The following is a 22,934-nucleotide window of genomic DNA, read 5'->3' as shown; positions in this document are numbered from 1 at the left end:
CTTGAGAGGAACAAACTGGGACCAGAGGACTCTTTACCCTTTTGAGATTTTGGGCCCCAGAGTCGTGAGCGTGTTGTGATAAAATATATGGTCATTTATCCAAAATGGTGGTCGTGTACCTGAAGACAAACTGCAGCAACATACTGACAGAATCTGAAAGTTGAGGACAAATTTATCATCATGTGACAGCTGCTGTGACCAGAGCTGAAACAATTAATCGTTTAACTGATCAGTCACTCATCAGAGAATTAATTAGCAGCTATTTTGATAATCAAATAGTTGTTGTTGTCATTTTATTTCATTAATTTATCATCAATAACAAACAGTCCCTGACTCCAGCTTCTTAAATATCAGGATTTGCTGTTTTTCTTTGTATATTTTTCTTATTAAACTAAATGTATTTGAGTTTTGCACTGTTGGTGGGACGGAGCAAAGACACTGAAAGACTTGTAGGGCTAATGATGATGTTTTTTTTACCAATTCGTCTGGAGATTATTTTCTTTATTAATAGTTTGGTCTATAAAGAACTTAAGTGCACAGTGATAAAAGCCAGTTACAATGTCGTGGAGCTTACAGTGATGTCATCATGTCTGTTTTGTCCAGCCAACATTTCCAAACCCAAAGATATAGAATTTACTATCATGTGAGACTAAGGAAAACAGCAGAACCTGGAAATATAATATTTTTGCTTGAAAAATGACTTAAATGATTATCAAAATAGCAGCCGATTATTTTTTAATTGAATAATAGATTAACTCACTGATAGTTGCAGCTCTAAAGACGTCACTTTGGACAACTGGACATTTGTAACCAAAGTTTTTCATAAGTTTGTGTCATTTTATTGACAAAATCATTAATCAGATATTAAGAAAATAATTGGTAGGTGAGCTGATATTAAAAAAATCGTGACTTTACACATCTACAAATGGATCAAGGACAAAAACTAACTAGGGGTGCACCGGTTTTGAAGTTCTGGGCTGATACCAATGTTTTTTTCTTGTTTTTGTTTTTATTTATTCCACCTTTTGTTTCAGGGAAACAACAAATCTACCTTATGAAATGAATTAGTTTAAAGCATTAGAACCCTTTATTACACTACCTTTGAATGAGCACAGATTCAAAGGGCTCATAGAGTGAGTCGTCTGACACGTCGATAGTGAGTTTACTGCTTCTTTTCATCCTGAAGACATCCTGGGGACGATGTCTGTTCATCCCAAACACATTTTCTATCGTCTCTGGGACGACAGGATGCTGACTGCTACTAGCCATCTCATCACACAACAGTGAGATCACAGAGCCGATCTGTCAAACGGTCACTGTATTCTTCTTGTACCTGCTTACTAATTTAATTTTGTGGCCGTTAGTCGTGAGTCCTGCTTTTTATCCCGTGCAAAATTGATGTGACACAACAGATAAACTCGGCCACTTCCATCCATAAGAATAAGATGGTCAGCAAGGTGAATATCAGCCGATACCAATGTTCAGATGATGAACTGGTGCATCCCTAGAACTGACACAAACACTGTGGTTAAATGTAGTTTGTAGTTTTGCAGGTGATGAAGATGTAGTTTCTGCTGTGTGGCAGCTCCAGAGAGCAACTGGTAACACAAAACGTGTATTCTCTCAGATTTGGGGGAATTTAAGAGCCAGTTTAACACAGATAGTTTTCAGGAGCTCTGAAGTCGACATGTGCAGGTTTATTAATTTGACTTTATTCTGCAGTGAAATGTACTGATGGTAACAACACAAACACCAACAAAGTCGACAGGGCAGGGCCACTGCTCTCAGGAGTGGTGTCAAGTTTAATTATTTTCACTGAGATTAATTTAATTTGTATGTTTGTTTTTTTTGTTTTAATAACTTGCTTGATGCGAGAAGCATCTGGTGCCGATTCAAAAAATTTTGGACACCTCTTCACTAAAACATCAAATTGATTATCAAAATAGATGCATAAATATATGCTACTTGTTTAATCTCAGCTCTGTAGCTCTCTGGTGTTTCTGTCAGGTAAAGGTACTAACTTCCTGTTTCCTGTGTCCTTCAGGTATGGTCCTGGTGCGGACGGAGACGGGTCAGCTGGTGATGGTGCCTCAGCAGGTTCTTGCCCAGGCTCAGGCCAAGACGCAGCAGGGACAAGCGGTGGCCAACATCACACAGAGACCCGCCACGCCGACAGCTGGGACCGCCATCCGGGTCAGCACCGCCACCACGGTAAGTCTGCTACCCATCAGGGTCTGAAGGTCCCAGGGTGCCACCATGCTGATGGAAAGGAAACTTTGTCACTGTTACAAAGAGGATCCTGGTTTCATCAATCAGAGAACAGAATGTGAATGTGTTGGAAATCCTGCTTTAAGGTATCGACTGAAACAACCCAGGACCAAGTAGTATCTAAATGTCTGTAGTCAAATGATACCTCACTCTGACACCAAAGGGGCGCGACTCTGTTCTCTGTTATTAAACCCATTAACAACCGTGAAGTAATGTTAGCTGTGTGATGCTAACAGTTAGCCCTTTCACAGTGTGTGCAGCTGGGCGAACTCTCACAACTGTCCCCAAGCATTGAGCCTACACTCCCACAGCAGCAGCTAAAACCCACACAATCTATTGACAGAGTTAGCAGCAGTTCATGTGAGATGCCACCAAGACTTTAGAAAGTATGGCTTTACTACACGCCACCATGTTCACATTATGGGTATCAAATGAAGTACTCTATTATGGAGTCATATTTTTTTCAATGATAACCAGCTGATGAACCAGCAAATGATGTTCCTTCTCCTGCTCATTGCACGTCTAATGGCATTATCTAGATTTTGCTGCACTGTGTCTGACCACAGGCAACCAGTCAGAGCCAAGGAGTCTCTAACGCAGCTTTCAATCATGTCTCGTGAACTGTGGTGAAACTGTCGAACCATGCAGCGCTGATCACATATGAATCAAGTCTGTTACTGTACTGCCTATCTCTCATCTCGGATGTTTCCAGATATATATGTTAGTGACTCTTTAGCTGTGAAGTGGCTGGGTCACAAACGTTCTCATTTGACAGCTGAACAGTAACACTAAAATATGTTTCTGAAAACATTTGAGGGGAGAAATAGGCAGCAAAATCTTGATTCATGAAGATAAAAAACAAAGACTGGTCAGTTCACTCAGTGTTAAAGTCCATGGTACAGGCAGGCGTAGTTAAAAAGCCTTTACTTCGACTGGAGAGACTTCATCACACACGTTGGTTCATCTATGTATTAGTAAAGGATTTTAACAACAGTCAGAGTGCCTCAGGTACCTTTTTGGACTGCCTGCCTGTACCATGGATTTTTACACAGTCGTTGTTTTTTATCTTTATGTGAACCTGACCTTTTCAAAGCTAACTACATAGAGCCTTAACCCAGTGCAGCGCTCCCTATTTTTTCCTCAGAATTGTGATTCATATTTGATCACACCGCTGCCTAGTTTGACAGTCTGACTGCAGTTCACCAGCAGTGATTGACATGACTGACAGCTGCGTCAGAGACTCCTCAGGTCTGACCAGTTGTTTGTGTTCATGTGTGGTAAGGCCACCAGAGGCAACTGAGGAGGAGGGACAAGATTTTTTTCACACACTATCTGTCTTATGTGCTACTGTGTGAATGTACTGACGGCTTCAGATTCAAAAGTTACCTACTCTAGCTTTAAATATCTGATGGGACTCAGAGTTAAAGGACTGGGATCAGGATCAGGACATCTGTACTGTTTCACCTGTTGCATATTTTTATGTACAAATATTGTTTTCATGATGTTATTTGGGGAGTTTTGGTGCAAAAAAGAGCTGCAGTGATTAATGAGTTAGTTCAGGGATGGCCAAAGTTTTACCCTCAAGCCAACTGCGGTCTAATGCCCATTTTTTAAATGGTTCATGACCAAATTTTAAAAATAAACTCGAATATGGCTTGAGCATTTAATATATTGTATCATATGTACATGTCACTGTCATCTTGAACAACTACTGTGGGTGCGTTCCGAATCGCAAAAAGTACGTACTGTTGCATGCAGTATGCATGCACACAATTGGGACATACTACTTCCTCATAACATTATGCCCTGAACTTTGACCCTCTTGATTATATCCGTAACCTTGGAGATAATAAAACGCCACTTACTGAGTTCACCAGAGATGGAGGTCAACCCGGAGAGCTCTGCTGTTGTTACTTTGCGATGTGTGTGGTTTAACTGTAAAATTGTAACTGCACAGATTGTAGATTTTAACATTTTATATTTGCGTCAGTGAAATTATATCTGCAGTTCTGTGTCGTTTTTATAGTTACGTCCTAGTGTTGTTTTTAATATGTATGATTATTTTGTTCACTTAAACAATTAATATTCCTGTTATTATTAGTCAGCTGGTCATCATTTACTTGAATGTGCCGTCATCCATCATTGTGACTTCTGACAGCTGTCAATCAATTGTCATTAGTTTGCAGCTCAGTCAATGTGATGTGTCGTCCGCTGCGCAGAGGATTGTGGGTCAGAATAGCCAGAAAAGCATGCTGGCTTGCAGACTGCACCGGATGTAGTAGAACATTCTGGTATTTTTGGTGTACTGCATCTGACCTACTTTGTTTTGGGACACACTACATCTTTTTCTGGTGAACTATATAGTAATGGTAGTATGGGTATTGGAACGCACAGTGTAAGCAAGCCCTGTTATTGCACTTCTTAATTTGAACACTAGATGTCACTACCTCCCCTACGGTGATTGATTACTAGTCATGAGATACATTTACTTCAGTAAACATGGCGGCAGATTTACTCTTTGTAATATATGTGCACACTAATGAACTACTGCATTGGCAAACATCAAACTGTTAGTAGTGCTGCACAGTAGTTTTAATAGAAAATGAATAAGTGTACTGGGTTAGAAACTGAAATTCTTGCTGTGTAACTGGTCTCAAGCTAGGCATTTACTATTGTTTGGCCTATGACTCCTTATTTTTGTATGTATGGCCTGCACTCAAAAATATTTGTCTACCTCTGAATTAGTTCATCAACAGGAAACTTTTAATAATCACTTAATTGTCAGAGTAATTTTTCATACAAACATGTCAAATACTTGCTGCTTCCATCATCTGAACTGTAAGGATTTTATCTGATCTCACAGTAAACTGGATATTTCTGATTTTTTGAACAAGTGATATGATCCTGTTGGGTGTTAGGAAGTTGTTTTGGACATTTTATTTCAATGATGAATCAGTGAATCAGAAACAGAATCAGCAGATCAGAAGAAAATCATGTCACATTATAAAAACCAGCTCATGTAATTTGTCTGGTGTTTGATCTTTAATGTTTAAATATGAATTTAAATGATCATCATAAGGTTTCCCATGATGCTCTGCTGCTACATGACATCGTGTTTTCTCCCTCTCTGTTGCGTGCAGGCTCCTCAGACCGTCCGCCTGGCGACCCCCACTCAGACGAGAATGGTTCAGCCTCCCTCCACCACCACCGTACAGGTGTGTGTTACCTGTCTGTGTCATACACTCAGCTGCTCTCAGGCTGCGTTCACACACATTAACACTTTGAAACATGACTGCATTTCTGCAGTTTGACCTCTCGACTGACCTGATGAAAGATGAAAAAGTGTTTTGATGTGCGATGACCTTGTTAGGTTTCATCATGTCTCTGTGGTACCTGAAACAACCCACCCACGCTGACACAGAGCTTTGTGTTGTTGAACGCCCACTAAGACACAAATCAGACTGCCTCCATGGAGATGATCAACGTAGAGACAAAATCATTAGCTGAGGAACTTTGATTAATATGAAGACTCACAGTAAATGAATCATGTCCTCGCCTCACTTTACCGCACAGAACACACAGTCAGGTGTTCATATGAACGCTGATGCTGTCGCTCGTTAATGACGATGTTTACCTTCATCTTCTTTATTAACTCATATTATGAAGAGACGTGTTAATATCTAGTCTGAACAGCAGGAGTAATTACAGCAGGGAAAACCTGTTTCATTGTTCATATGAATTATCATGAGTAAATACAACATGAGCTGAAGACCTGACTCTGACAGATGTGTCTGGTCCTCCTTTGTTGAGACAGACATCAGCAGACCTGACTCCGGTTGGGACCAATCGCAACTGTTTATCTGATAAGGAGCAGGTTCAATATGATGACTGACAGCTTGTGGAGTGTTGGCACTTTACACAAACTATGTGATGACATCATATTTACAGGGTTCCCACAGTCATGGAACATGTGAGCTTGTGGTCACTTAGTTGATCTGTACAGCGTGAGTGTAAATGTCTCTGCTTCTGTTCCTACAGAGAGGAGGATTAAACATGTAGTGAGCGTTAATGCAAAGTACAAGATCAGTGAAAAGTGACTGCAAAGAATCCAAACAGGAGTCAGAGGAACTCTCTGAACACTCTGATATTCACTGTAGGAAAGTTCCCACTTCTGCTCTGCACTTCCAGCACCAACTACCCTTCATCCAACTTCTAATACAGCAGCATTAAATATAAAACCAGTCTCTGATCCTGCCGTACATCCCTCTGTGGAAGAAAGAGCTTCTTATTAATAACTACTATCATTAAATCTGATCTGTCCGGTGGTTTCTCTCCCTGACGGTGCTCCTCTGCCTCCAGAAGGCCATCACAGTGGCCCCCAGCGGTGCAGCGGTGTCGGTGAAGATGACCCCTCCACAGAAGGCCCAGACGGTCATCACAGCTGGGGGGACGCCTGTGGCCAAACCTGCCGGTGTCCCGTCCACCCCCCTGACCAGCACCACGCCTGCTCCGACCCCCACGCCCCCTACCAGAGTCACCGTTGTGTCACAGGTTTACTTCCTGTTTTCCGTGCTCATGCACTTCTTCATTATAACAATAACAGTGACTCTGTGTGGAGCGGCTGACTCATCCGTGTGTTTTTAACAGGAGATGCAGGAAAACGTGAAGAAGTGTAAGAACTTCCTCGCCACGCTCATCAAGCTGGCGTCCCACAACTCGCCCTCCCCAGATACCTCCAAGAATGTGAAGGCCCTGGTGCAGGACCTGCTCGTACGTCTCTATTAATATTAATATTATTATTTTTGTTGTTATTATTTTTTATTATTACTTTTATTATTTTTATTTTATTTTATTTTATTTTATTTTATTTTATTTTATTTTGTTTTGTTTTGTTTTGTTTTATATTATTTTATTTTATGGCATAATGCCCTGGTGCAGGACCTGCTCTAGTCTTTATTATTATGTTTTTTATCTCTATTTTATTCATTTATTTATTATTGTGTCATAATATAAGTTATAATTTCTGTGTGTATAATTATTTTATTGTTATACAATACATTTTATTGTGTGTGTGTGTGTGTGTGTGTGTGTGTAATTATGTTTTATTATAATGTAATTTCAGGATGCAAAGATTGAGCCTGAGGAGTTCACCACTCGGCTGCAGGCTGAGCTGAAGTCCTCTCCACAGCCCTACCTCATCCCCTTCCTCAAGGTACTACTACTACTTTGAAGTCTGTGAAGTAACCTGTACCCCAGATTATTTATACAAAAGATAATCAGCTAATGAATAATATATTTGCAACACCATGGCGTCTGTACTTTCACTTCAGTAAAAGATCAGACTACTCTTTCACACTGACTTCACCATCAGCTGTTCATCCCTGACATGTTGTCCACCCACAGAAAAGCCTCCCCGCTCTGCGTCAGTCTCTGCTCAACAGCCAGCAGTCTCTGGTGACCCCCAGCACCTCGGCGCCCCCACCTGTTGCCCCCGGCTCTGTCACCACCGCCACCATCAGGCCGCGGCTGCCCATCAGTCCGGCCGGCAGCACTGTCAGACTCAACACACCCATCACAAACACTCTGGTACCAGCACACAGTCACACTGAAGCAACAGCCTGACAGACACTTACACTCCAATACCCTGGCAACATTTCAGTTAATTAATAATAATAATGATAATGAACCTTAAACCCTGACGTTAATGTTATTTTAATGTTGCTGTAATGTTTGTTCAGGCTGTGGGCAGAGCAGGAGTCCAGACGGTTCAGACTCGTACGCCTGTAGTCTTCAGTCAGACTCTCAGAACTCCAGGTGAGTGTCTTCTCTCTGACTCCATCACAGTCAACATTATTATGCTCATACGTCAGCAGGTTATTAATATTAAATGTGTTTCTCCTCAGGTACACTTGTCAGAGGACCCACAACTATAATTGGCAAAAGTCCTGTGAACCTGGCAGCTCAGGCCAATCAGAGGAAGCTGAGCGACCCGGGGGGCGGGACATTCAGGTGGAGTATACACTCACTGGCTGGAATTAGTTTTGCACAGATGAGGTTCTTTACACAGCGGGGGGTGGGACAGATAAATTACATGAAAATGCAAAATACTGGCCTGCGAGAACGTCGCATCAGAACTTTTCAGTTTGCCAGGGATGCAAATTTACAACAGTTGCAACAGGTCCGTGACATGACATCCATTCTGCACAGTTTGGATTGGTTTATGCCGGTGTGAAAGCTCAGAAAAATTGGCCTCGTTCTCTACCATAATTACATCTCTTTTCCCCCTACTAGTATTCACATATGTAAGTACTCATGACAAAGAAAACAGTTTGAAAAAGTGTATTGATGTGCAAATTAATCACACAACCCCTGTGTGTAAAGGCCTTAAGTTTGGTGACCTGATTAAATCAGGATCATGTGCTTCTACCAAACAATTAAAAGTGATTTACATAAGACAATTAAAGCAAGATAAAACAATAAAAAAATAAAATCAGTTAAAATGGAAGTACATGCTGGAGCAGGTCAGATAAATAGAACTTGAGTTTGTCTTGAGCTTCATAACATTTGTGACGACAGACTGACTGATAAATGTTCTCATGATCATTACTTTAATATAGTGAAACCTGCTGTCTGCCGGAGGCTAGAAACTCTTTTCTCATCTACCAAAAATAATATTAAAAATAAATGTAGCCATTAAGTAATAAAACATGACTTAAATTGCTATTTCTGTATTAATTTGCATTTTTATTTATTCGTCTTTGTATTAATTCCCCAATTTATATATTATTTGTATTATTTTTTTAAGTATTAATATTAATATTACATGTTCACATTTACTTTTTAATTTATTTTAAATTTATTTTTAAATTATTCATTCTTAAATAAATTAATTTTGTATTTGAGTATTTATTGATTTATTTCTGTGTTACTTTCCTTTTGCATTTGCCCCTATTTATTTCCCCAAACTCATTTATTTTTGTACTATTTTCTACATACATATATGTATTTCTTTATATATTTTTTATTTTGCCACTTATGTCCTCCATACCCGACAGAGGCAGTTGGTCAGTGGTGTAGTTCAGAGATCAGCCAGAAGAGGGCAGCATGTGCACACAGTGCTGATACATGCAGACACATTAATATCACAGCAGTGTTCCAGCTGTCATGATGTGTGACTGACCCTCTGCAGGACTGAGTTTACTGCAGCTTCCTCCTCACAAAGCTCATCTACACCTGAATTATCTACATTAAACACATTCAAGCATTTGAAATGCTTTTATTGGAGGCTCCATAGTGTCAGTCCTGATATTTTAGATCTACAAGAGGATGAAGTGATGAAGCTTTCTTCATGTACCAATATAAGAACCAACTTTTAAAGGAACCTCTGGGTTATTATTTCTAACTTAGATCCAGCTTTCTGGGGACAGAAATAAATAAACTCACTCTCAACGAAAGAAGAATAAAAATGGCTCATAGTTCAGTTTTTCAAACACAAACAAGGCTGCATAATTCTGTGTGACAGAAAAATAAAGTTTTGAAAGATGTGATGCAGCCTTTGAACAGTTTTAACCAATCAATATTTTAAAGACTGGAAGTTTAACATAGTGGGAGACTTTACCTTCAGCTGGTTATTGTGGTAACTGGGAGACTTTCTGCTGCTGTTTGATGTGAACATTAACAAGTCTTTTCTCTGACTGTCTCCCAACAGAGATGACGACGACATCAACGACGTGGCGTCCATGGCCGGCGTCAACCTTAACGAGGAAAACGCCCGCATCCTAGCAACCAGCTCGGAGCTCGTGGGCACGAAGATCCGCTCCTGTAAAGACGAGTCCTTCCTGCCCACTGGCCTGCTGCACCGCCGCATCCTGGACACAGGTACTGTCACCTGATGCCTGGCATGTGACATTAGTATTGGGAGAAGCGTCTGCAGCCTCTAAACCTTCACAAATAAGACAAAAAGTAAACTGTATAATACTCAGTGCACCACATAGAGTGAAATGTAGCCCTAAGGCTTCTCTGTGGCCTGTGCTATTTGCACATTGTCCCCTTTCTATGCAAATGAGGCTCTCTGCAAGCACAGTCCTGTTCACAAAGATCAGCTCTAACAGTCACAGTGACAGTATGGCTGTGTCCGAAATCATTCACTCATTCACTACTCACTACTGCCTGTATAGAGGTAGTGAGTAGTGAGTAATTACACAGCCTATTAGATTGCTTTCACACCTGCCCTGTTTGGTTCGGTTGATTCAAACTCAAGTTCGTTAGCCCCCATATGTGCGGTTCGTTTGGGCAGGTGTGAACACTGCAGTCGCACCCTGGTGGCACCAATACAGCTGGACCTTCTTGAAGAGGTGGTCTCGGTCCGGTTTCAAATGAACTCTGGTGCGGTTTGTTTGTGGTGTGAAAGCAAATGAACCAGATGATTTTATGACAGCAGATATGTGATTTTAGCGTGCTTTAAAAAGCTAAACTACCATCTGCTGATTCTGAAATCTGTCCGCGATCTAAAAAATGGTCTTTGTAAGGCTTAAAATCTATTTATGCTAAGGCTTATGTGTAACCATGGTAACATGTGTCGACATCAGCAAGGGTATTTTCCCTGATTACAAAGCTAAAAGGGAAAACAGCCTCAAGAGACACTGAGTCCTGCGGAGACATTTACATCTTCCTCCCCAGAGAGGAGGAGGAGTGGTGGTAGTAAGTAGAGGAGCTGAAAGAGTTACAGTGAGCAGAGCAGATCTGTTGTGAGACAGAAATGTAGAGGGAACTGTTTCGAGTTAAAGCAATTAGTCAGTGGAAATTGTGTCGGGAAATTAATTGGCAACTATTTTAATAATCATTAATTGATTGTGTCATCTTTCAAGCAAATTTTCTGTCGGCCCAGCTCCTCTGCACTCATCTGTGTTTCCTGTCAGAGCTGGACTCACTGCACAAACACATCAGAGAAAATCTGAACAGTTTAGACTCCTGATACCTGAAAGACATGCTTATCTGTTTATCTGTCCTCTTATCTGACTTTCTCTCTCTGGTCCTCAGCTAAGAAGCTGGGCGTGAGCGAGGTGCCTCTGGAGGTGGTGAACCTCATCTCCCACGCCACCCAGTCCAGATTGCGCTCCCTGCTGGAGAAGGTTTCAGCCGTCGCTCAGCACCGCACGGACGGAGGGAAGGTGAGAACCAGCTGTCTCACACTGAGTCACAGAGGGAACCCTCACCTTTATTACAGAGTGATGCACAGGATGAACATGATTACACACAAAACAGGAAGAAACAATGTGCTCTCCTTTCTTAATCTTCCTCCTCCTCCTTCTCTTCCTCCTCCTCCTCCTCCTCCAGGATGAAGAGAATCACGAACAGACGTCAGACGTTCGCTCGCAGCTTCGTTTCTTCGAGCAGCTGGAGAGGATGGAGAAACAGAGGAAAGACGAACAGGAGAGAGAGATTCTGCTCAAGGCTGCCAAGGTATACACACACACACACACACACACACACACACACACACACACACACACATACATACACACACACACTTATACATACACTCATGATCTCTTAACCTCTGTCAGAAATATGTCCAGTGATTACTTTTTTCACCCAAAATTCTTGAAAGTTTTAAAAAGACTAAATTGAAATACAGTAAAATTATATTAGAATAAATAAATATTTAATTAATTTTTAATGTTTTAAATTTTTAAATAAATATAAATGTAATAAATAAATGTAATAAATTAATATTTTATTTAACAACATTTTCAGATTTATCTGAGGATCAGAGTTTGGATTTTTGACTTATTGCTTCATTTAAAAGATTTAAAAATCTTAAAAACCAGCGTAGTTTTTTTAAATAAAAATTTAATTAATTTTAATAAATCTGCAGCATGTGAGTGAATAAACACGAGTAAAAGAGAGAAAATGAACCAGAGTGAACGAAGAAGCTCTGTGAAGTCATTGTAAACTGTCCTGAGAAAGTATCATCATCAGTGCAGTCTGAAGGGTGCGTGTGTGCGTGTGTGCGTGTGTGTGTGTGTGTGACACATGAAAGCATAGTTAATTACTAATTTGACCTTCTGCAGACATCATTACACACAGCCACTCACACACATACGCAGAGCTAATGACAGAGGTGCCATTGAGGAGGTGATCGTGTTTCTATTATAGAAATTTTCTTCATTGTATTCACATTAAACTGTCTCTCAATAACAACATGATTATAATTATGGCTTCAACCTCAGTTCAGTGATGATGATGATGTGTTTGATATTAATTTGCCAGGAAGTCATTTTATAGTCACATGTGCTCTCCCTGTGTTCTCCATCTTCATGTCCTAAATCTCTAACTGAGCCTGTGTTTTATTTCCAGAGTCGTGCCAGACAAGAGGATCCTGAACAGGCTCGTCTGAAGCAGAAAGCTAAAGAGGTTTGTTCCCTCGTATAAAGTGGTTTTTTTTGCATACACACATCAGTCAAAAAGTGTTCACTGTTTGAAGGTGGTTCACCTCCAGGTCCCTTTAATATTTATTTCAAGAGCTTTCAGTCTTATGACATGACCTTCAGCAGCTGGAGTTTGTCCACCTGTCATGGAAACATAGATAATAATAATGACTAAAAATAAAACTTTATTGATCCCCATGAGGAGACAATGGGTATTACAGCCAAAACATACATTTAATTAAAACCATTCTAAAAAATCAATCTAAAATTAGAAAGCTATATAAACAAGTAAAGATGAAATTAAGTGGAAAAAATGTACAAAAAATGACCATTAGAAACTTGTATAGTTCAGAATTTGAGGCCACGTATATGTGCAACATCAGAATATGTAGTAAAATGATTAAATACAATACAATAAATCATGAAAAGAAATAAAGTCTGGATGGAATCAGGCAATCCAACAGAGACGAGCAGAAATAGATTTAATTATTCAAACACTATTTCTTTCACCTGTGTGCTCGTCTTCTCTTCAGCAGGTAAACTTCATCCTCATATTTTAATGCCTGAAGCTACAGATTCAGGATGTGTTCAAGTTCAATACTGAGTGTAGGTAAACAGACAGTCACTGACGTTATTGTGTAAAACAAAAGAAAACAGACCTGAGGTGTAGAAATATATGTTCAAGTGAGTACAGTGTGAGCTGCTCCTCGGACTGTGTGAACAGCTGGGTCGATTAAAATAAGAGACGACTGAACAAAAGCTTCTGAAAACACTCTGTCAGTCCTGTTTTTAACCGGCAGTATTGTCTGTGTCTCATTACTGTGTGCATGTAAACTCTGCAGCTCCACCCGTCCCCCGCCCTTTTTTATATTCATACATGAACCCAGCTGACACATCCTCTCTGTGTGGAGGCTTTGTCCTCCCTCAGTGACGCCCCGAGGCCACAGCCAGGCGGCAGCAGAGTCACTGCTCAGACCTTAGGCAGACCCCGAGGCCTGCTGAGGTCAGGGGTCATTACCCATAAGACCATGCTCTGCTGCGGCCTGAGGGGAGGAGCAGTGAGAGCCAGGTGGAGACATGTCAGAGCCTGAAGAGGTCATGCTGTATGACTGTGACTGTGATGATACAATCACACCGCCATGTTTTACTAAATTACAAACTTCTGCTGTCTCATAGAAACTGCACAACCAGTAACACGGAGCTAACACATGTAGCTTGAAGCTAACGGGTGTAACATGAAGCTAACAAGTGTAGGATTAAACTAACACTTTTAGTATGAACCAAACGCATGTAACATGAAGCTTAAACTTGTAGCATAAAGCTAACACATGTACACATGTACATGAAGCCAACATGTGTAACATGAAGGTAACATGTGCATCATGAAGCTAACACGTGTGGCAGGAAGGTAACGTGTAGGGGAGCGTATTTATGTTTCCCGGGTTCTATATTCCCCACTTAACCCTGCAAAAAAGGTTCTATGTTCCCCGCTTACACAAAAAAGGTTCTATGTTTCCTGGGTTCTATGTTCCTCACTCAACCAAACAGGAAACATAGAACCCTTTTTGGTTGAGTGGGGAACATAGAACCTTTTTGGGTGGTAAGCGGGGAACATAGAACCCGGGAAACATAGGGATGACCCCGCGTGTAGTATGAGACTTACACATGTAACATAAAGCAAACAAATGTAACATGAAACTAACACTTGAAGCATGAGGCTAATACATGAAGCATTAAGCTAACATTCGTAATATGAAGCTAACGTGTATTACCAAGTTAACACGCATAAAATGAAATTAAGGTGTAGTATGAAGCTAACACTTGAAGCATGAGGCTAATACATGAAGCATTAAGCTAACAGATGTAACATCAAGGTAACACTTGTAGTATAAAGCTAACACGCGTTATATAAAGCTAACACAGATAGCATGAAACTAACGTGCAGTATGAGTCAAACATGCGTTGCATTAAACAAACACATGTAGCATGAAGCTAATACTTGTAGTGTGAAGCTAACATGAGTATCATGTAGCTAAGACGTGTAGTATGAACCTCAGTGTAGTACGAATCAAACACATGTAAAATGAAGCTGACACATGTAGCATAAAGATAACATGTAGTATGAAACCAACACATGTAACGTGAAGCTAACATGTGTAGCATGAAGCTAACATGTAATATGAAACGACACATGTAACATGAAGCTAACATGTGTAGCATGATGCTAACACATGTAACACGTGTTGACTGATTTGAATCAGATGTGAGTAATTGTGTAATCGGATCTTGCGCTGCAGCTAACAATTATTTTCATTTTTAATTAATTTGCTGGTTCTTTTCTTTGTGAACTGATGTCATGGTTTGGTTTATAAAATGTCAGAAAAATAGTGGAAAAGTTTGTTTTTTTTCCCCAGAGTTTGTTTAAAGGTTGAGGTTCGATTTACAGAGGTGATCTCCGTCCTGAGGATGCAGCTCGTCATTCACAGCTAAAATAATATAAAACACCCTTTTAAAAGTCTTAAAACAAGGTATTAAAAGGATTCTGGTTCAGCTTTAGGGAAATAAAACAATCTTAGTAGTTTGGGATTAGACATGTGGCTGTGATAGTTAAGGTCAGTGAATGCACCAAGTCAGTGAGGGTTCCTCACAAATATAGAAAGACAGCTGTGTATGTGTGTTTGTGTGTATACACACCATGTGCCCTCCTTCTCTTCTCATCATCTTTACAGTGTGTTAATGAGAGTGTAAATGTTGCCTCTAATTACATCCTCTGTCCAACACACACACACACACACACTGAATTCAAACAGCTGTGATGATAATGACCTGTCTGCTGTTCCTGAAGGACAACATTAATATGTTTTAGTCTGAGTGGTTGTGAAGAGTAAAGCAGCAACTAGAAAATGTCCAAAAAATTAACTTAATGTCTTCAAATGTTTTGTTTTGTTCAACCAAAACTAAAAACATTCAGCATACTGAGATCTGAGATGTGTGATTGAAAAGAAAATTAACCTTGGTACTCGCTCACAGAATAAGTTGATCAGAACTGAACTATGAAGAATGTCGCCCTCTTACAGTGCTCCTTATACATGAAATAATCTGCAAATGACCTTAAACTTCAGATCTTGTTTTAATTGCGTATAAATGTTTTTAATTATACATCTACACTATAAAATGTCATCATCATGGCTGATTCTGTTAATGAACAAATGTAAACTGTTAAGGTGACGTCTCTCTGCTCTGTCTTCTTCCACAGATGCAGCAGCAAGAGTTGGCTCAGATGAGACAGCGAGACGCCAACCTAACGGCTCTTGCTGCCATCGGGCCTCGCAAGAAACGCAAGCTGGACTCACCGGGAGGCTCCACGTCCAGCACGGAGGTAAGACATCAGAGAAACGGTTACAGGAAGCAGTCCCATCATATAGCAGTTATCATCTTGGTCATACTGGACACTGACTGGACTCCTTTTCGTTATTGAGGACATACAGTAATCTACATTGAAAATATGTTCTTGAGTTGATCTGATGTTAATATGAAGCTTCATCATCGTCCAGAGTCTTCAGGACAGATTGTGATTGTGTCACAAGCCTCTTTTACACTGCCTCTTCAAGGCGGGAATTTTACATTGTTATGCCACCTTTTCGTACTGTATAAATGGTACAATCATGGAATGGGGTGGCAAAGTTGTCTGGCCTCTTAGCTGGGAACAGAGGTAGTATCAGCGCCGAAACGACCTCAGTATGAACGGTTTAAAAAGTACTTGCTTTACTTTGGGTGGCTGTCTGGTAGCACCTGCCCACAGTGTAATTAACTGTGGTTCCCAGACTCTGGATCTAGAGGCTGCTCATAGTGTAGGGTGTTCTGCCTGATCTCCAGACCCCACGTTCAGGGGATGTATGACAGACAAGATGTCTTAGTTAGCTGGACCCAAGAGCACTGGCGTGCATGTAGGTCTGTCAATCGTGTGGTAATGGTCCTGGCTGTCCTTGGGTCTCGAAGGGAAACACACTGAGTAGGGGTACCCGTACCCCACTACTCCCATCTTCCCAATGAGGTTGCTTCAGACATGGTAGTACCTAGGGTTTCCACCCTATGGGCAGGCTGCATGTGAGGGCACTCTACTAGTTGAAGTGAAGGGCATTTGCAGAGTCTTATTTGAGGCCACGCCAGATAAGCACCAGATAAGACGGCGCGAGTAACTATGACTCTCTTAAAGTAGCTGTTAGCAGTTAGCAGCTAGCTCAAAGAAGAAGAACAGCAGCTGAAAAATGTCCACACATTGGGGAAACAATTCAGAAAGGGAGCTCTTAACCCTCCAGCAGAGGGTGAGATGAGCCTCCATATAACAGAGACGGTAGATGATTGTTACTGCCATATTAAGGCCATTGTTGTAGCTTAGAAAGCGCTGCTGACATGTCAATTATATGTCACACTGCTGTTGTGTTACATGTCACATCTGTCACGCCCCTTTTGCTTCTGAGATACCGGCAGTGGCATGATGCCATCGTTGATTGGTTCAGTGTAAAAAAGCAAAGGTGGCATAAAGAAGGGACCGTGTAAAAAGCCCCGTCTGTCCTCTGATGCTCAGCAGGAAATCAGTGATGTTAAAATGTGACGTCTTTCAGTTCAGAGTGTCGGGCTGAACGTGAAACAGAAATGTTTCAGACTGAAGTCGTGACTTTAAGTTAAAGTGACTTTAAATTACGAAAAGGTTATAGTAGAGAGGGTCAGGTTTGCTGTTTGTCTGTCTGTCAGAGGTCTGACATTAATGTCACTGTGTGTGTGCGTGTGTGTGTGCGTGTGTGTGCAGAGACACACATACATTCATGACCTTTTCCATCAACACACACACAGTCTGTAATCCAGGCAGTGAGTGTGACCACAGTTGAGTGAAGGGGGTCAGTGTCTGCCTGAAGGTTTGTTGTGGGTGTGACTCCCCCCCCTTCCCTCCCCCATTTCTCCCTGTACCCCCCACCCCCCGTCTCCCCCCTGAGGGCAGCCATAGATTTGAGTTCTGCAGAAATGAGCTCGGGGCTGGGTGTTGGAGGGGTGAGGTGGTGGTGGTGGTGGTGGGGGGGGTCATGGCCTCAGGGGGGTGCCTGCCTCGTGCTCGCCCCACCCTCACCCACATGCTCTTTCTCTCTCCCCACACATCCTGCCTGAGGCTCGCCCTCCGGCAGGCCCAGACAAAGACGGCAGAGTGATGGGGGGTGAGGAGGGGGGTGCGGGGGCCCTGCGGAGAAATCCAACATTTTGGGGGTCGCTTAATCCTCTGACGGGGGGCAATGAACTCTGGGATATGTGAGCTATGTGCTGGCCTGCAGTGAGTGATGGTTTCTGTCTGGATGGTAGCGCTCTGTCGTTACAGCTGTGTATAACATAATTATAATGAGGTAAAGTTCAGAGTTTCTGCTCATCTCTAAAAGTCTTCAAAGCTTTGATTCAGTTTTTTTTAAGGCAGTCAGCAGAAAAACAGACAAGGGCCACACACCTTAAACCTGCAGGAAGTGATTTTTTTTGTCCAGAAACTGTTGAAACTAAACCCTGACTGGATTTTGTGGTGTGAATATTAGTATCATACATAAAGGCAGCTGGTCGAGGTGATTCAAAGAGCTCCAGTCAAAGCTCAAACCATGGAGAACAAGATGGGAATGTTTCTACAGTCTCCTCATCATGTTTTCATCAGCTATCCACTCAGTCTGTTTCTCTTTTTATCCACACAGCAGCAGCAGCAGCAGCACAAAGTGTTATGTGTTGTCTGAGCTCCTTCTATCTGATCTGCCCTCGGGCTGCTGCAGTACGCCCTTTAGCTCCACACTGCAGGCCTGATCAGGCTTCAGATAGTCCCACCCTCCTCCATCGCCCCGGGCCTGCAGCCTGTTATGAATACACAGTAACAACGCAGCAGCTCTGTTATCCTCACTGAAGAAACAACAAATAACCTGCATCACCTTTTTACCTCCTCAGGTCTCCAGCAGTGTCTCTGCAGCTTTCACACAGTGAGATTTGAGACTTTTTAACACCAGAGAGAATAATACTTATCACCTGTTCCACCATCATGCTGACCACAGTGTGATGGGAAACCAGGCGGGACGATATGACCCAGAATTATTTATTAATATATCCTGTTCTTTCAGTACTTCCCACCATTGTTAGAGCTTTTACTGGAGCTCTTTGACTCTCTTCTTCTTCTTCTTCTTCTGCTCCAACCAGCTGCTTCAGTATATGACACTAATATTCACACAGCAGACTTGAGGATGGAGACAAGACTTTCAGTCTGGTTTTAGTTTGATTGTTTTCTGTTAAAATTCAATTAAAATTTGAGCCAAATTTGGATATTTGACCATGTTATGTTGCATATTTAGTGATGTTAAAGTCAGTAGCAGTATAGTATGTGTGTGTGTTTGTGCGTGTGTGTGCCTGCAGGCCGTGTGGCTTCATAATGCTCTGATTGTGTTCCTGTGTGGACCTGGAGCTTCATTCCTATCCTGTGCTGTCAGCTCTGCCTGCAGGCTGTCCTCCTGCACTGAGCAGCAGCAGCAGCAGCAGCAGCAGCTCACGCTGAACCTTACATTCACTGCACTGGGTTTAAAACACACACATTAACTACAGAGAGAGAGCCTGTTAGCTTTAAACCTCAGGCCTCAGTAACCAGGTCAGGTTTAGTTAGTTACCTGACTCACGCAGAGCTGTAGTTCCAAGGGACGCACCAACTGTGACATTCTGGGGCTGAAACCAATACCAATGACTTCCTATTGTCCCCCGGACAGTGGGACGCTATTAGTGTGGAGCTCTGCTTTTTAGCCTGTGACACAACAGAAAAACATCGACCCCTGTCACGGTGAATGTCATCTTGTTTGCAGACAGGGCAGTGGCAGTCAACAAGGAGAATACTGGCCGGTACTGATCGTCAGCCAATAAATCAGTGGTTCTGTCATATTTTCATTATCAGTTAATCAGCCAGTCGGTACCCCTGGTATAGATTAAATAATTAATTAGTCAACCAAGAAACTAAGGGCAACCTTAACTATCAAAAGAGCCATTTTTGACCAAATAAAATTTAAAACAATCTGCCTGGAGCTGCAAAACATATTTGAGCCTCATGGTAACACTGTGTATTAGGTCTGAATTAGCCTATCAGCAATGAAAATAAGTCTAAATTAGTATTCAGAAATATGTTTTACCACAAGATGGCTCCTCAGCAGTGGGCTATTTATGATCATTTGAAAGCAAACAAATCTGTCCACTTAATATTAAATTTGACTTTTTCCTCCGAGACTTTTATGGATTTGGAATCCATTGCTAGCCTAGATGGGGAGGCTCAAGACTAGACTGAGGTTTGGCAAAATTTAGAGGAAAACAGGGTTCCTACACAAGTATGAATAGTATGGAAAAGTATGGAAACAAATTTGATCAATTTCTAGGTATTAAAAAGTATGGAAAATAAAAAATAATGTATGGAAAAATATTTATGTTTCCAGACTATTACCACTGTTCTAAAATACTGTTTTCTAAAATAGAAAATGAGGTATTTCCAAAAATAATTTAATCAATCCGGATCGTGTTTTATTTAACCACAGTTTGTGTGAGAGCAAACGTCTCAGAAAACATACCGCCCCTTTTACCTGATTGACAAGTGGTATGTCCAGTCCGCTGCCCCATGACCCTCCTCCAGCCCCCCAGGTATCAAGTTTCACTCCAACACTGCACCTTTGACAAGAAGATGAGTTTCATGTGGTTCACAATGGGTAGATGCAAGTTTTTGGATGGATGGCTTGACAATACCGTATATAAATACTGGTTGGCCAAGGATTCCCAGTTCACACACAGAGCTAGATGCAAGCTTTGTGTGAAATCGTTTGACATCGCCAACATGGGGGAGAAAGCGATTCTGAGCCACATGAAAGGAAAAAACACCGACATCTCGTTACTGCATCGCTTGCACCCAGAGTCCCAACCTTTTTGCCTCAGCCCAGACATTGAACTTACCTGAGTTTTTATTTGCATGCCATTATGGTACTTGGCTACAATCGCCTATTAAGAATAATTAAATATGATGTGAAATATGATACACTAATATGTTTACTCAGATGTCGCATATTCTCTGAAGGAAAAAAAAAAAAACGCTGCCGAGAAGTCTGGAAATTAGGGTTTGGAAAAGTATGGAATTTTGAAATTCCAAATGTGTAAGAACCCTGGGAAAAGGCGCCAGGCTGTAGATATTTGACGCACATTTTAGTGGTCGAAATGTTAGAACTTTATTTTTTTAATTCATATATATATATAAATTCTGTACATAGTCTACACATTTTTACACCTGGAGAATTTAAGGATTTCTTTAGGCCTACAACAATGATGAAAAAGTTATTCATTTTCATGTGACTTTTTTTTTTGTCAAAGCCACAGAGAGCCACTGGAGAGGAGCTAAAGAGTCACATATGGCTCCAGAGCTGCAGGTTGCCTACCTCTAGTCTATACAGTGACAGAAAATAGTGAAAATAGTGTTCTGCCAACCACCCAAAACCCAGAGATGTAGTCACTGAAAAAAACAAATAAAATACAGCTGCAAGCGGTGAATCTAGGGCTCTATCCAACATGGACCATTAGACCTTACTAAGGATTGAGTCCTTTGACAGTTCACAACACTTGCATTAAAGATAACTTGCAGGTTTTATAACGATCGAACTGACACAAATTTTTTTACGCCTAGATCTCTACCAGGCCACACCCTTGTTCAGCAGTGCCATCACACCCTATTGGTCAATTTTGAAAACATCCCTGGGAAATGCTTCAACAGTTTAATCATGAATATCCACTGAGTTTGGTGATGTTTGGACAAACTCTCACTGATTTATGGCCAAATTTTGAGAAAGGTCAATGCTCTTGTTTGGAGCTGGTGGCACCCCCCCCCCCCCCCCCCCCATTTAGTGATTACAAAATAATTTTACACACGTGGTTCAACATTGTTATGGAACATATCCTGTGAGTTTTGTAGTGATTGGACAAACTATTTCCGATTTATAGTCTGATTTGTGTTATGCCATCTGGAGCACCAACTATTTGTGGCTTCAGATAAAACTTCCAGGATATGTTTGAAGTGCTTCTGTAGACATAAACTGAGTTTTGTCGGAGATGTCAAAAAGGTGTTTTTCAAAAACTTCAAAATGGCTGCAGTGCCCAAATGTCCTCCTCTGTGTTGGTGGTGCTGTAGTAGATGACGTCGACAGACAGTAGAGCACTGTGATCACCTCCTGACATCATAAAATCTAAAAGTAACAGAGAGTCTGGTGTTCGGTCAGTCTGGTGTTGTCTCGGCCCTGCGGCTCTGCTCATGGAGAAAACAGAAGCTCTAACATCTCTCTGTGCCACATAGAGAACCGGTGGTTTATTCCACAGACCAGTTTACAGACTTGTTTTTGACCATCAGGTGAACTGGTTTTGTCCTATAATCTCCTCTGGACTAATCCATTAAGTGGTTCATTCACATGTCTTCAAACAGTGTGGGAAGAAGCCTGAGTCAGTGTTTGTATAAAGTACTGCTGTGTTGGGAAACAGGGCTTGTTGGAGCAACGTCAGGAGGAATAGCTGCAGGCGGAGGGGAGCCGGGCGTTACCTGGCCGCAGGCTGCAGACACACCTGAGACGTGAAGGTGTGGTGATGCTCCTGCAGGTCTGGACTCACTGACAGATTAAACAGTGTGGGAGATCTCAGCTAATGTTATTACGGATGATTAGGAAGTTCTGAGAGAGGCTTTCATGTGCATCAGGGCTGGACAAAATAATAGAAACACCTGCAGCTCCAAATATTACCCAAGAGTTGAACCAACTATTCCCACACTGATCGAAACTCTTCATCAGCTTTACAAACAGCAGCAGATAATCGCTGACAATCAGCTGTTGATAACGTTCCATGCAGCGTTGTAGGACACTTTTGTGCACAAGGTGACCTCATATCCTACTTGTCATGTTTTGCAGCTTTGTCTGAAACCCCACAGCAGCGGTTAACATCCGACACCGAGCCGTTAATCTCATACCAACACCGAAATAGCTCTTTATTAAACCTGTTTATAACCGTCAGCTAATGCTCGCTGAGTGTTGCTAACAGTTAGCTTTGTCACTGTGATCGTAAGAGTCTCCTGTTACCTCATGCCAATGAAGCCATTTGAATTGAAATTGAATTACCAACAGTCTCCAGCCCCAGACGTCACTGTGACTTCAGGAAATATCTGGCATTTTG

At 41.5% G+C, this 22,934-nt stretch overlaps 1 protein-coding gene across 1 annotated transcript in view; it reads left to right on the top strand.

The window, feature by feature from the left end:
* The window catches only part of LOC125887115 (transcription initiation factor TFIID subunit 4-like), a 29,562-nt gene that overhangs the window by 1,910 nt on the left and 4,718 nt on the right, over nucleotides 1-22,934 (top strand). Inside the window, exons 2-14 of the mRNA XM_049573658.1 lie at nucleotides 2,045-2,211; nucleotides 5,409-5,483; nucleotides 6,628-6,819; nucleotides 6,916-7,038; nucleotides 7,391-7,480; nucleotides 7,672-7,854; nucleotides 8,007-8,082; nucleotides 8,172-8,277; nucleotides 9,977-10,146; nucleotides 11,308-11,438; nucleotides 11,605-11,730; nucleotides 12,628-12,684; nucleotides 15,955-16,077. Of these exons, the coding sequence (XP_049429615.1) occupies nucleotides 2,045-2,211; nucleotides 5,409-5,483; nucleotides 6,628-6,819; nucleotides 6,916-7,038; nucleotides 7,391-7,480; nucleotides 7,672-7,854; nucleotides 8,007-8,082; nucleotides 8,172-8,277; nucleotides 9,977-10,146; nucleotides 11,308-11,438; nucleotides 11,605-11,730; nucleotides 12,628-12,684; nucleotides 15,955-16,077 (1,619 nt within the window). The remainder of the gene's footprint in view (nucleotides 1-2,044; nucleotides 2,212-5,408; nucleotides 5,484-6,627; nucleotides 6,820-6,915; nucleotides 7,039-7,390; nucleotides 7,481-7,671; nucleotides 7,855-8,006; nucleotides 8,083-8,171; nucleotides 8,278-9,976; nucleotides 10,147-11,307; nucleotides 11,439-11,604; nucleotides 11,731-12,627; nucleotides 12,685-15,954; nucleotides 16,078-22,934) is intronic.

Source organism: Epinephelus fuscoguttatus, linkage group LG4 (genome assembly GCF_011397635.1).
Source record: "Epinephelus fuscoguttatus linkage group LG4, E.fuscoguttatus.final_Chr_v1".
NCBI classification, from domain to species: Eukaryota; Metazoa; Chordata; class Actinopteri; order Perciformes; family Serranidae; genus Epinephelus; species Epinephelus fuscoguttatus.
This window is presented reverse-complemented; position numbering and strand designations above follow the sequence as displayed.